We start from the raw sequence: 14,930 nt of genomic DNA on the forward strand, positions 1-14,930 counted from the left end.
CACTGACTTTTATTGTGAAGCACTTACACAGGACATAAGTCACATTTATTTTTGTATATATGGCGAGTAGACAACTTTCATATGACTAGAATAGACGAACCGAATGGACCTTTTACATTAATGTTGAATCAATTTTTGTTTCATTATATGTTTTTTTTTTGAAAATTCATCCAAAACACGCGATGTATACATACATAAAATCGCCTCTTTCGGGTAGTCAGATTCTAAAGAGCACCATTAGCTTTAATTCCAAAAAACATATTTTGCTTTCTATCTATCTATCTAATCAGCCCGTATCCACCCACTGTTAAGTATAGGCCTCCCTATAGGAGGCCTATTTTGCTTTAGTCACATCCATACTATACACGTATATTATCATTTTATAACTTCTACAGTAAAATTTTCTTCAAGGTCCAGTAATATTTCTTACACGGGTAAACTATCAAAAAAGTAAACGAAACTAAAATTCCGAGTTCCGCAAAAGATGATCCACTTGATCAACAATTGTTTGAGTTGTGAACTCAAAGTTTCACTCTTAAACCTGATACCTCTTTTATTTCGCCACTGTTTGATCTATTCCGTTTAAGTTTTACTTAAATAACTTAGTTTTCCGCTATTCTTTGTTTATTTTGGGAAGAACGGAATTTAGGAATGGTGGAGAAATAATGATTTAATTTTAATAGTTTGAATTTCGTACTTCAACTCTTGTTCGGTTAAGTAAATAAGTTAAGTACCTTCTATAAACGAAAACAAGCATTTTTATGTTAAGTTTATTTTTTTCCTAGATTATAATAAATTCAATGAGGATCATAAACCCAATTTAAATAGATGGGAATGTTATTTCCCTCTAGGTAATTTAGTTAAATTTCCATTGGACACTGATGAAAATACATAACCTTAACCACGATAGCTTTAGAACATAATAAAGCGGGAACGACGGTTATGTCGTGTATTTCGACCATCACGTTTAGTAACGCGCCGGACTTTTTGCGCGTTGTGTGCGTTGCTGCAATGTAATGGCATAAGTTCTATTTTCACAGACTAAAAAGTGCGTCACGGATAGTCTGTCGTCTGCGCTGCACCTTAAAGTAAATAAAAATCAAATCTCTATCTTCGAACATAATAATACTCCAAATCTAATCGCACACATAACAAAGTTCACAAATCAAACAAATCACAGATCATAGTCAATCCAAAAGACGTAATAACCCAACCCTAAAGGTTTAACCCTATCGATATTTCCAATATTACATTATTTGCCAAAGATGATCCTTAACTATTTGTCCTCAAACGACGGGTATTAAGGACCCTAAGGTACCTGTACTTACGCATCCAATCATTCAAGGGTTATTTAATCTTGAAGGAAAGGGATCAACATACAGGATTATATAAATCACATTTTCTATTTTTATGGGAAAGATTATGTACTGCGATGGGTAGTAAATATGTTTTGGGATGTGGGTCAATCCTTTGTTCGTTGTGGAAAATTTTAATATAGATAATGCTTCTTTGAATAAAAGACTAGTAGATAAATGCAAACTCTATGTAGTATATTTATATGTAACTGCTGATCCTGAAGATTTTCTATTTTCTAAGTAAGACAACTTGCAACCGAGATTTTTAAGGCTTTATGGAGAAACTAGGTCACCTTAGTCTTCGCTTTAGTCTCCGCAAAATTTCGAAATTATCCGAATCAGTTCTGCCGTTTCCATGAGCAGGAAGGACACACAAGTTTCATTTTTCATCTACTATTATAGATTGTCACAAGTAGCCCAAAGATTGAAAATGTTCTTAGAATATGACAATTCGTTTACACATGACCTAAAACATAAATGGCTGAACAGATACGTATTACTACATAGTGAAAACAAAGATACAAATTCAGGTAAAGAATTAATAAAAAACTAAGGTACCTATGTTAGCAGTTCTTTATATCTAAAACGGAGGTAATAAAACACTAGTTCCGTCCCACTATGAGTAAGAAAGACACGAAGAATTCTTTGAAATAGAATCCCTTTGAAATCTTCGCTCAATAACATTTTTATAGACTTGCTAAAGAAACCTTAGAACTAGTAACTCAAAGGAACACTATCATGTGAATTTATTTGTTGAAACGCGGTGAGATGTGGAGAAACTAAGTTTTAATCGCGAATAGTAGAACGGGTTTTTAGAATAAAAGAGAAACTGTCTTGGTACAAAACGGTGTGTTAGTTCGGATAAGTTATACTGTGTTTTGTCTTTTTCATTCACAGAACATTTCAGGCTTGATGAAAAGTGACAAAACATAAATTAACTAAATCGTGCTCACAAATGCAATATGGCTGCGCGCTGTATCGCTCAAAATCGTATTCTACAGTCAGTACTATCGACTTGCAAATGTTTGACATTTAAAAGTACTTAAAATAGTTCTTAAGAAATACGCTAGGGGCGCTAATCCGTTTTGCATATAAAGTGTATCGATAGTTGTCAGTTGCTAATGACTGGTCACCCATGAGTTCTATTGTAGTGATAGGTTTACTATAGACTATAGGCTTGGGTAAGATTTCTAAGACAATCCGAAAAAGAATTCAGAAAGTGTGTCGAGAAAAGCTTCGTGATTGCGCGCAGTTTGTGGTTTTCTAGTTTCAGTTATTTTGTCCTCATGGGAGTAAAATGGTCGGAAGGACATAATTACATGGTGTGTTAGTTTCCCTTTGTGTACTTATATATTTGTCTCTCCTTTTATTGGGGGCAATTGACGAAAGAAGCTTTTCTTAGTTAATCTGATGGTGAAGACAGATTTGTATGAAATACAAATCAACACACGATGTTCGTCCCATACAATGGGTAGCGAGCCTTTTGGTCACGTTACCAAACTCTAGGCTACTGTTAAAAATGTTTAGTGTACTGTTAATATTGTCATATAAATTGGAAAAACATCATAGAAACGTGCTAGATGCGGGTATTGAATCCAAGAAATCGTGATCAGTAGTTGTTTACACTACTATTCAGATGGTATATAATCTGTAAGGGTTTAACTTAAACCAATATCATTAAGAAACTAACAGAAAAAAAATGCGTATAGTTTTTTATATCGCCAAAAAAACGTGAAACTGAACAACTTCCTTATAAGGTTCGCTACATAAAGAGATTATGAACTCATAAAATACACCCATAATGACATTTATAGTGCGCAAAACGGTTTGTTTTGGTCGTTTCGACCAATGACACTGAACAAAATTGGAAATTATTTTATTTCCACCCTTGCAGTTTGGGGTTAAAGCCGTGATATTTTTTTAGTTCAAAATTATGGTTATAGTTCCACCTCCTTATGAGAGTCGTCGTAATAAATTGTTAGAGCTTTCAACGAAATGTAGTGTTCGGGTGTGTTTATAACTAAAATAGTTTGACGATCCTTGGCAGAAATAAATAGCTGTAAATAAAGAAAAGTTTCATCTGAGCACGGCACAGTAACTTGTTTTTCTACAGGCGGTGTTAACGAGTATCGCGACTTTGACATTTGAAATGCACTTAATTTAACAGCTGCAATGACTCCTACTATACGTGGATATTTGTCAGTAGTCAAAATACGCTATACAGATTTGTTTGGGTGTAGTGTGAATTGGGGACTTTAAGGTAAAATTGTTAAATCATGCAGATTTTTTATTACAAAATGTATTCAATTTAAAAATAGTATCTTTACTTAGTAATACTTCATCCATTTCAGCTGTCGGTTTTCAGATATCTCTAGCTCTCATCTCTACCGGCAAGCTGTAACAAGAGACACAAATTTACATGATATTACATTTTTACATTAAATTAGTGTCAGTGACTGATTTCTTTTCGTCAATTCTCTGAAACTTTCGATCTGCGCGAAGCGATCCGTACTCACGATCCGCGTGTCACTTAAACCAGCCTTAGATTAACCTTATAAATAGTGACGTAAAGAAATCTCCACTGAAGCGTGAAGATGTGAAGTTTTGTCACTCAAGTTCCATATTAATTCAAAGCAAAATTTTCTTAAGACAGACTTTTATCAAACATGCCTTTAAAAACCACTAGCTTCTTCTACAAAGTAATAACATCTTTAAAACACAAACTTTTACCACAAAAACTATATAAAACATTGTATTTTACACCATGACTGTCATAAAACATTTGAGCAAACTCGACCGTACAACCGAAATGTGTGTGATATGCAAAACTTTGCGTTTAACACACGTTTTCATGTGAAACAATTTGAACATTTTATGGGTCGTTGCAGTCATATTCTGTGTTACTGTGCGAAGAGTAGACCTTTGTTTTATATTAAATCTGTAGCGCTATTTCCTGATCTCTGTGCCATTGGATAGACAGTTGTCATTTTAATTCACTAGAAAATTGTTAGTTTAGTAGTTTTAGTTTAATCCGCTAGGGGCGCTGATCAGTTTTTTTATAAAATTATATAATTATCTTGATACTGGTAGGAAGTCGTAAGTAATATAAGCAGTAATTTCTGTAAATTGCCATTGTGCCACCACAATTAGGTATTTTGATGTTGGTATATTAATGCGGTTTTTAATTTTTCGAAATTAATCGACATGGTTTTGTAATGCGCGTATACTCGTATGATTTGCGCTTTTGTTTAAAGTTTTTGATGGCACAAGAACATAATTAATTTAAATAGTTTCTGATTTTCATTATAACAAAGAATAATACTTATTTCTCCGATTTATTACGTAAGATATAAAAATATTCGTGAATAAGGCTCTCAATGTCTTAAACAGAGATTGCGGGACTTTTCAAATTGGATTAAACAACTCGTCGGAAGTTCAAGTGTTGAGAAAATTTCATTACCGACTTTTAGAATCTATAATTATATTATTCATTAGTATGCAGATTTATTTAATTCCGTTGTATTACACTTTTTCTAGACTGGAGTTTTAACTAGACTGGTTTTTCCTAATGCAAAATTTCGTAGATATATGAAGGTAGACGGGCAAAACGTAGTTAATAAGATTTAAAAGAAAATATGTAAATACATATTATGTGTTTACACGAATGACTTCAACGATTTTCTTGTTCCTAAGTCTTATGTAATTCTAAATTGTTTGCTGCTTACCTTGTAAAAGGACACAGAGTAATGATATAAACACCTTCTTTAACTTTATTGTCTTAAAAGTAATTCCTTAGAATTAAATCATTATATTAAGTTCGAACGAAACCTATTACCAGTGGGCGCTTTTCAACCTACGAGTACTGACAAGTTATAGAAACGGTTATAAAAGGTTTAGTAATACCAGTGTATTGTAAGAGTCGATACGCATTTTTATTGTTAGACGCGACGTAGATATATGTAGATTTTATTTACTTACCGATTATTTTGAAGCCATTCAGTACTATTAAACTATTTGAGAAAGAATAACTAAAAGACTTTAATTAACTTTAAATAAAGAATATTTGAGTCATACTTACTTTGGTTGTATCAAATGGAAAGGCATCTTCCTCACAGCTTCTTCAGCTATATCAAGCGGAAAGGCGAACTCGATCATATTTTCATTAAGGCAGTCATTGTAAGTAGATGCCAGTTGGCATCTGTCCGACATGCCTTCAATGCTGTCCAGGCAGAGTCGGGAGACGGCCTTTAGTTTACGAACGACGCGAGACGTCTTGCCGTTGACGAGACTGGCTAAGTGGACAAGGAGTTCTCTATTCACCTGTGAAGAAAGTTATTTTAGAGTAAGGAACAAATTTCTTCTGGTAACTGGGGATCGACGTTTACTTTGATAGTTTTTCTCCTAAAAAATCAGCATTTGGTCAAAGGAATGGAATTTAGGAGTACCTTCTATTTCACACTAGCTGACCCGCGCAACTTCGCTTGCGTCACATAAGAGAGAATGGGTCAATATTTTCCCCGTTTTTGTAACATTTTTCGTTGCTACTCCGCTCCTATTGGTTGTAGCGTAGTGAAATATAACCTATAGCCTTCCTCGATAAATGGACTATCTAACACTGAAATAATTTTTCAAATCGGACCAGTAGTTCCTGAGATTAGCGCGTTCAAACATACAAACAAACAAACAAACTCTTCAGCTTTATAATATTAGTATAGATTAGCTCGAATTCGTCTCGATCGTATTTAAATTCACTTCTTTGAGGAAATAGTAATGGTAAAAAGCTGGTGTGTTGTAATGTAACCTACATATTATATGAAATTATGTATGATGACCGATCTTAGAAAATGGTGAGGGACGTAAAAAGACTTTAAAAGAAGTAAAATTTTATCAATGTATGTTTTTGATCAAAGTCTTCAATGAAATAATTACGAGTGAACATGGCCTATTTATTATGCGTTATTTGAATTAAGGAAACAACCTAATTTACTGAATATATTTTACATAGAAAGGAGTCAGCAATCTAAATTATCTTATTTTTTATAGTAGTTAGTTATGTATTGTTAATGTCACTGAATGTCAAACAAATATAGCTATACAGGGTGTCCCAAAACTCAACGATAATCCGAGACAGGATGAAAGGCCAAGTCAGTCTTTCCTCTGGCACGAATACAGGCTCTGCAACGACGTACAAAAGATTTTTTCACCAGTCAAGCAAAATTCCTTGCATTTATTTCTTCTGACGCTGTGTCAATTTTCTGGCGAAGTTCTGATAGATTTTGTATTAATTTTGAATAGACTTTTTCTTTTATGCATTCCCAGTAAAAAATATCTACTGGATTTAGATCGGGAGAACAAGGAAGCCATAAAATTGTACCACTGCGTCCGATCCATTTGCGAGGATACTCTTCGTTCAAATAAAAATAACATTTTTAATGGCCAGAAAAGTGGCAAGTGTTATGCTATTTTAAAATCTTGATTAAATGCGCCAACTTTTGAAATAACTTGCCAAGGGTAATGTAGTACATTTTTTTTTCAGTATGAAGCGTCAAAGTTGACTAACGATATTTTTGAGAAAGATGACTCACTAAAACTTAACTTTTTTTATTAAATTAACAATGTTTTGTGCATTAATTTGTTATACGATTAATAGCATATTTAACTAAGATCACGAAATTCAAAAAAACACAGCGAAATTGTGACATTGGTGATCACAGGACTTGAAAATGCGACCAAGGGTGTGGATTTTCAACTTTTTTGAAAAGTGTCTATTATTGCTGAACTAAGTGATATGGAATTTTTTTTTTATTTTTCCTATAGCCGGTATGACTTGGCCTTTCATCCTGTCTCGGATTATCGTTGAGTTTTGGGACACCCTGTATAATAGTTTTATAATAATATACTACACGTGATAAGGTCACGTGTGATGAATAATAATAGACTAGTAATAATTTACGCTTCCTGAATAACTACCAAACTAATGATATAGTCCACCAATTTGGTAGAGATCTTTCTATTTTTTACTACTATTATTGATAGGTATGATACAACTGAGCCGCGATTTTTCTTACCGGGTAGCTAACGACAATTTTGTATGATTGCCTCCTAGTGATGTCCTAGTATCAAATTTTTAAGTTGATTTTAAGTGTCAAGTAGCACTATTCTCAACAGTTGTTTATAGTTTAGCTTCGTGGCGATTCTAGTTTTATACCTAACTAGCTGACCCGCGCAACGTCGCTTGCGTCACATAACAGAGAATGGGTCAAATATTTCCTCGTTTTTGTAACATTTTTCACTGGTACTCTGCTCCTTTTGGTAGTAGCGTGATGATGTATAGCCTATAGCCTTCCTCGATAAATGGGCTATCTAACACTGAAAGAATTTTTCAAATCGGACCAGTAGTTCCTGAGATTAGCGCGTTCAAACAAACAAACAAACTCTTCAGCTTTATAATATTAGTATAGATTAGTATAGATTTCGCCAATGATAAAAATATAAAAAAATAATTTAAAGTCGTATTTTTTCGACAGCTAAGCAACCATGTTGAAGCTAAGTCTTCACAGTTAGTGCTACTAAGTATCAAGAGCTTGTCATTTAAAATGTTTTGAGAATATAATTCATACAGCGACCGCTAAACGCGCTGATCAGATCTCTCTATACAAGATAGTATTGACTGTAGAAAATCGCGCTGCTGATTGTAACACCAAAAGGGGAAAGGGAAATATGACCTCTTTTTCTGACTCAAACGAGAATGAGTGAGACAGCAACAGGGTTGCGGGGAGCAGTCTGTCTGGAGGGTATAAAAGCAGGAACACGCCGATGTAGAACCAACTCGTGTTGACAATATGCACGGTCTTTGATGCATTACGTCACCACGGGTTACCCAAATCTTTTGACAACACCCCTTATATGGTGATGTAACAGTTGTTCATTAGGACGAATAAAATCTATCGTCTTTCTTTTATATTAGAGTTTGAGGCACCCATAGCCAGTTGCGCTCACCGCACCGGTCTGACAACGATCTAGGGTGAAGCAACCGTTGGCGCGGTTATTCTATAGATGGGTGACCGCATAGTGGTATTTGAGCTGGGCGTCTCCGTGCTTCGGAGGGCACGTAAAAAGTCGGTCGCGGTTGTTGTCTACTAAGATAACAGTCGTTAAGCCATGTCAAAGGCCTTTCGGGCGGCTTGAACAACTTTGACACTGGGTTGACCACTAACCATACGATAAATAAATAATAAATTATAATACCATGAGTTAGCCAGAGCTTTGGATAACACCAGTAACATACTGGTGTAACAGTTGTTCATTAGGACGATTAAAATCTATCGTCTGTATTTTGTATTTTGTTGAGCACTTTCCGATAAGAAGAGTTTACGTTTTGAGGTTATAACATGGCTATTTGCAAAAGGTCTAGAATGCTATCGAGATAATACAGCTTTGGTAATTTTTTAAATTAATTACGAGTATTTCAACCAATAAGTAGGATAGGTAAATAGTGTAACTAAGCGATATCTTACTGGATTCGTAAGGTGCAGTAATTCAGCTAATTTATTTACAGATAATACTATCTGTAGATGACACACTTGAAACTACACAGTTTCAAGATTTAAACTATACACTACAGTTTCAAGTGTATAGGTAAATAAATAGTAAATTACTTTTGTTTTGTTGTCTTTTTCTTCTCTTTAAAGACAATACTACGGCACCATTAATTACTCCTGCGCCGCGGGGACTTTATCAAACATACAAACAACTATTTGTCGATCGCACAAATAACTGTCCCGAGTGGGAATCGAACCCACGACCTAACGACCCAATGATATCGGCATGGCGACCACCTTAACAACTGCATCACTGACTTCACTTGTAAATTATTCTAGAAGAATACCTTTCCATGGTTGATGACGTCACTCTGCTCTAACATGCAGGCAGCGAAACATTGTCCAGACCTGGACAGCGGTGATGAGTTCGTGAAGTAGGCTCTCACGTCCTTAGGCGTTGCTCGCACTTTGATCACACAGGATTGGGCCATTCGGACTAGTGCGTCCAGGTGGCCTTGAACCTGAAAGAATAGAAAAATTGTAAATACAATGTATTATTTTATTTGATGTACTATTAAATTTTCATAAACAAACTAATAAGCGCAGTAATAATTGTCTTTTAGTACGTACACTTTTATTTTTTTACAGGGAATGGACTAAAAATATAAATACACTACAACGCTTCAGCTGATTTGGAGTTAAGAAAACCAAATTCACAATATGTTTTTAACCTTTTTTCTCAAACGAATTTAATGATATACTTTACACTCTAAAATCGTATGAGTGTATTGCAATACAAATTGTTGATCACAATACATCTCAAGCTTCAAGTCGGCATAAGCAGGCGCCTAAATTATTACGATACCTTTTACAAATCGTTGCATAATATATCTTGCATGATGCATGATTCTCTACAGTTGGAACTGACGAGTATCGAAAGTTTGACATTTAAAATGTACTATCAAAATAATTCCTACAACGCCCGGTATAGGCGCTGATCAGATTTTCATTCAAAAATTTTCGATGACTAGCCGGTTGTCAGTTGTCAATAGTAATAGAAAATCGAACTACTGTAGACACCAGCAAAATGTCACTGAAAAATCATTTTACTCGATAATTTCGCTAACATTTTGTGGCTCAACCAATCACTGAGTATTGGAATACATGAATATTTCGTACGTAATATAAATTATATTCGCACCATAATTGGAATCTAAATATGATTGGAATTTGAACATTAATTCAATCCCCATTTATCGGTACTAAATGTTGGAATTCATAATTGGAAACCCTGTTGGCGTTAGCATGTGTTCGAATGTTATACATGCCCGTCAGTGTATGTCCTTTATTGTTTGCATTGAAGTGTTGAATAGAATTCGGATATTAGTAAATTGATGTCAGTGAGATATTTTCTGACTGGGTTAAGGTAAAACTGTATCTACTATCACAATACAGTTTTAAGGGTTTCGTGGTGGATAAATAAATTATTTATACATGTTGTTCATGTATTGATCGTATTGCTCAGTACCCGAACTGTGAGCTTGCTATCCTAATGCTATTAAATACCAATACTAATTGAACTGCTCAAGAAAATAGTACAATAAAAATGTGTTTTGGTTAGCTCTCTCTTAACGTCAAAACGTCTAAATCAAGTTACTTAATTGAAGAAAAGTGATAGAGGCAAAACGAGCGACGTCGCAGTAAATTTTGTGTTAATTAATATATTATGTTACCTTGGGATCTGTGAAGTCCACCATGGTGCCCGAAGACCGCTGTGTCCTCATGCCAGCAATGAAAGGAATTACGCATAACGCAATATATAGTCGCAACATTGTTCTGAAACAAACGATATGGAATTGAACAAAAATACAAAAACACTTTATAAAATTGCTATTGAAATCTATTTTAATAGAATACAACAAAAAGTAGTCACAGTAGTTTACAGCATGTCGTTTACATTTTTCGCATTAAGTATGGACTTTGTGTCTTTCCAAAGATATTCGTGTTTGAGAAATCACGTCATGATGTGTATATGTTTAATACTTGTTTTAGATAAGGTAATTAAATTATTTATTGCTGACAAAAAAAAATTGTGTCGTGACTATATTTTTTTTGACATGGAAGTTTGTAATAAGATCAAATTATGATGACGATTAACCCACCTGCCTACATATTTAGGCCCAATTATTCACGGATATACTTTTATTAACACCATATATTTTTAATAAAAAACGAAAATTACAAATTCATTGCATCAAAGGAAGAATTTTTTTTATGATTTTAACCTATTATCAGAATCTAAACAGCAAAAACATGATTCTCAATCAACACAAAGACAATCTGACACCATCTTAACGGTTTTTTACCAAAAATAATTGGACCTTTCGCCGTGTTCATTCACTTTACGACAAACGCAATCGATCATTGTCACCTGACTTCACATCTTCACGACTCGCTTCTATTTCGGGAGCTGATCGAAGCTCAGGTGATCGCAACCCTTGTGCTAATCAATCAAAATGTACCGTGATTGTTGACTGCTAAAATAAGATGGGTTGGGATGATCTAAATATAAACTTGCGTTGGCAAGTTATAAGTGAAGTTTACAGTGACAAAATGGAACGATATTGGTGCTTCAAGGCCAAGATAGGGGTAAACTGAGGTAAATAACTGAAGTAGCATTATGAAAAATAGTAAAAGGCAATGTAAAAGTTTATATTTTCTAAGTCTTTTTGGAAACACTTCTAAACAGCAGCTGGTTTTTAGAAATAAATTAGTATTTAAGAGTGTAAATTGTTGTCATATCATGACATCAGCTATACATATCAAATATCATAACATTAAATTGGCAAGATTTTGACATTTATATTACTTTAAGAAATTAGTTCTTGCGGAATACGCTAGGGGCGCTAATCAACTTACTGTAAATCAATTTTTTTCGTCAATGATGGCAGGAAATTGCCTCTCTATCACAAAAAGTAAAAACGCTATAAGCTATCTTACGATCTATTTAATTTTGTACGGTCGTTGAAAACATACGAAATGATAATACAAAAAAATATGAAACGCGGAAACGTAATGTCCTCATTCCGGGACTCATATAATATCATATTAACAAGCTTACAAAAACGAAACGTGCAATCTCATGCGACTTTCGGCTCATTAAAGTCCTTTGATGCCTTCAATAGCATTTGAAGGGAAAACAAATTCTATGACTTTTCCGATCCATCGGTTGCGGAAATGTTTTGACAGAGGATACTCGCGGAAGAAATAAATATCGCAGTGAGGGAAAAGGGCATAAGTGGAATACACTCACTTTACAAGAGAGTCAAAAACTGCTTAGCCAGGTTTTGTATTACATAATTCTGATTCTTTGTTATTGTGTTACATGCCAAAAGATAGTAAAAAATGAGGCAGATTAGGAATAAGCTAAATAATAATATACATAATCTATCTACTTTGATTACTTGATAAAAAAAATGTTGTAGGTTTCCCGACTTCTTTAATCTACAACTTACTATTCTACTGAACTTATGTGACGTCACGAAAGTACTTATTTGGTAGAAAACCTTAATTTTACAAAAGGATTTAACGAAAAAAATCACAGTATATTTACTTTGTACGAATAAAAACTGGCATTACAAAATGACGTATTCGTACTTACGCCTTTATTGCACTGGGTGTGAGAAGGTTCAATGAACTGAATTGAAATTGTGCATTTCGAAAGTACGTGTGAGGATTATCATCGACTTGGCCTTTTACCAAGTATGTTGTATGCTTTCAAATTCAATATGTAGTCGTGTTGGTATGACGTCACGTATCTATATTATTTTCTACGTGAGAATATTTCCTTGAGGTTTATTATTATGTTTTGCGTTTGATTCGTTTCTTTTACCGGTGGGCCGTAGTTTTCACTATGAAGTCTGGTATTCCTGACACTTTTTTGTTTACGTCATATTATTATGTGACGATTTTTACCTTATATTTTATTACAATAACTTTTTGAGCTTGCACTCAAGAAATATTGTAATAAAATAATAACACAATAATTAATAACAGTAATTTTAATAGTCTTAGGTATATTTTGACCGATTATTCTGTAGGGATGAAAGGTTGCTCTCAATAAAAACTTAACCCGGTCTGTCCTTTAAGCCACTCCTAGAGTAAACAAACATATAATATCGAAATAAAGGAATCGTATGTAACATTCCATTAAATTAACAATTATCTAGATAAAAATAATGTAAAAATCTTCCAGTGCCGATAAAAAGAAACTTAGCTCAAGTCAGCACAAAACATAATACCTAGAACCTAGAAGGGTTTAGGAGCACTAAAGTTTAGTACTATCATTCAATTACACCACTCAGCTTATTGAAACCTAATTCTGTTATATAGCTGACACTTGAACACCTACTTTCAATTCACTTCTGTTTATTAAAATTTCTATACGCTTTCAAGCTATTTTCGGGAAAAGTTCACACTTTAATGTTGAGTTCTTTAGCGCCATTTTCAACAGTTAGTAGTAAGTGTTAGATTCAAAATTACTTGAAGAAATTAGTCTTTGCGAAACGCACTAGAGGCGTTGATCAGTGTTTCATAATTATGATGATAATATAAATGGTCCTAGGAATGATCATACTACTTTATTATGGTGCAGTGTGTTAATAAAATATTTTTAGGAGTTTGATATATTCCCGCAAAAATAATATTTCAGTAGTCAAAACTACTAAATCAGATGGCGCCGCGGGCACAAACTAGTATTTACAGTCTATTTTTTTTAAATGTTCAACTCTTGTATAAAAACAAAAAATACAGTGCTCTAAAAATGTACCTATTTTATATATTTACTAGTAAAACAAAGCAGAAAAACATTTATATTTTTATACGTTTAAAATATTGTAATAAAATGCAATCGTAAAAATATATAAAGGCGTAGATACACATCAGAACCGATAATGGTTATTTATTTTAGCACTCTCGTTGTATAATATTTATTCATAGTCTTATCGTTTTTATTTTCATTGTTTATTTTATTTTGGAAAAGTTTATTTATTTGTATCACAAACAACTGTCACGCGTGGCACTGCTCACGTTCCAGTATTTTAAGGACTGGTTATAAAATAATATATACAAAATATCACGACTGTTGTACCCAAAGGTGTAGTCGGTATAAAATACACCCGCGTTTCGTCATTAACAATGTTATAAAATAAAAGTTATTATTATTTAAATCCCGGATCTTTGAACAACTGATTAAACTACATGTACCCTATTTTCTGTGGTATAAATATATTTCATATTATCTTTTTCTGCAGTTTAGTTCATGAAAACCAACACACCGATATTACCATTTCTAATATTAATATGATTTTTCATTTGTTTCTGCGATAGTCAATTTACTTCTACAACACAAACACTTTCGCGAAACAAAATCCTATTTGTAACTAGATCAACAACTCACCTGATATTTGCTCGGACGACTGTAATCCAATGCATTTTCAAGAAGCTATTCCGCGAACCTTATAAAACATAGCAGAGACTCATTGTTCGTAGAATAGAACAATTCGCATTGTTTTGAAACTATCCAGGCTTTTTTACTTTCGTTTTAGACGCCAGATGGTCCAATTGAATATGTAATCGCTTTTTTGTATTGGAAGAAATTCTTATCACTGTTGCTGAGAGAGTGTACAGGCTACGTTTGTGGTGTTTAAATAAATATTTTTTTAATAAATCTGACTGAAATATAAACGATAGTGGTTATCACTTCAGTGTTCAAACCCTTGTTGATTAAGGCTTTGGACCCTTCACCATATCCCCGGAAAGATACCACAGCTGTTGAAGTGAGTATAAGGCTGGGTTAACAACTGTCCAGGAGTTGAAAGACCACCAGTCCAGTCTTTTGAAACGAGGATAATTTAAAATTATGAGGAGGGAGGTGGGAATGTGTTGTAAAATTATTTCGCATGCACCCAGAGCTGATCCTTCCGCGAATCAGAAGCCCATATGGACTGTGCAAGCAATAGGATCGTATAAAAAC

At 33.9% G+C, this 14,930-nt stretch overlaps 1 protein-coding gene across 1 annotated transcript; it reads right to left on the bottom strand.

Moving 5' to 3' along the window:
* Positions 1-3,624: 3,624 nt before the first annotated feature.
* LOC142980683 (general odorant-binding protein 19d-like) lies at positions 3,625-14,472 on the bottom strand. Its single transcript, XM_076126197.1, has 5 exons — positions 14,355-14,472; positions 10,630-10,732; positions 9,244-9,417; positions 5,434-5,675; positions 3,625-3,750 (listed from the first exon to the last, which is right to left on the bottom strand). The coding sequence occupies exons 1-5, from the start codon at positions 14,387-14,389 to the stop codon at positions 3,717-3,719; spliced, it is 588 nt and encodes a 195-aa protein (XP_075982312.1). The 5' UTR covers positions 14,390-14,472; the 3' UTR covers positions 3,625-3,716.
* Positions 14,473-14,930: the final 458 nt, after the last annotated feature.

This window comes from Anticarsia gemmatalis, chromosome 18, assembly GCF_050436995.1.
Source record: "Anticarsia gemmatalis isolate Benzon Research Colony breed Stoneville strain chromosome 18, ilAntGemm2 primary, whole genome shotgun sequence".
Taxonomy (NCBI): Eukaryota; Metazoa; Arthropoda; class Insecta; order Lepidoptera; family Erebidae; genus Anticarsia; species Anticarsia gemmatalis.

What these genes read in the sequence shown, in the direction of transcription:
- LOC142980683 (XM_076126197.1), bottom strand. Translation starts at nt 14,389, where the DNA reads ATGCATTGGATTACAGTCGTCCGAGCAAATATCAG. An exon ending in TGGACTTCACAGATCCCAAG is followed by an intron (nt 9,418 to 10,629) that starts GTAACATAATAT and finishes CTATTCTTTCAG; the next exon opens with GTTCAAGGCCACCTGGACGC. An exon ending in ACGTCATCAACCATGGAAAG is followed by an intron (nt 5,676 to 9,243) that starts GTATTCTTCTAG and finishes CTTTCTTCACAG; the next exon opens with GTGAATAGAGAACTCCTTGT.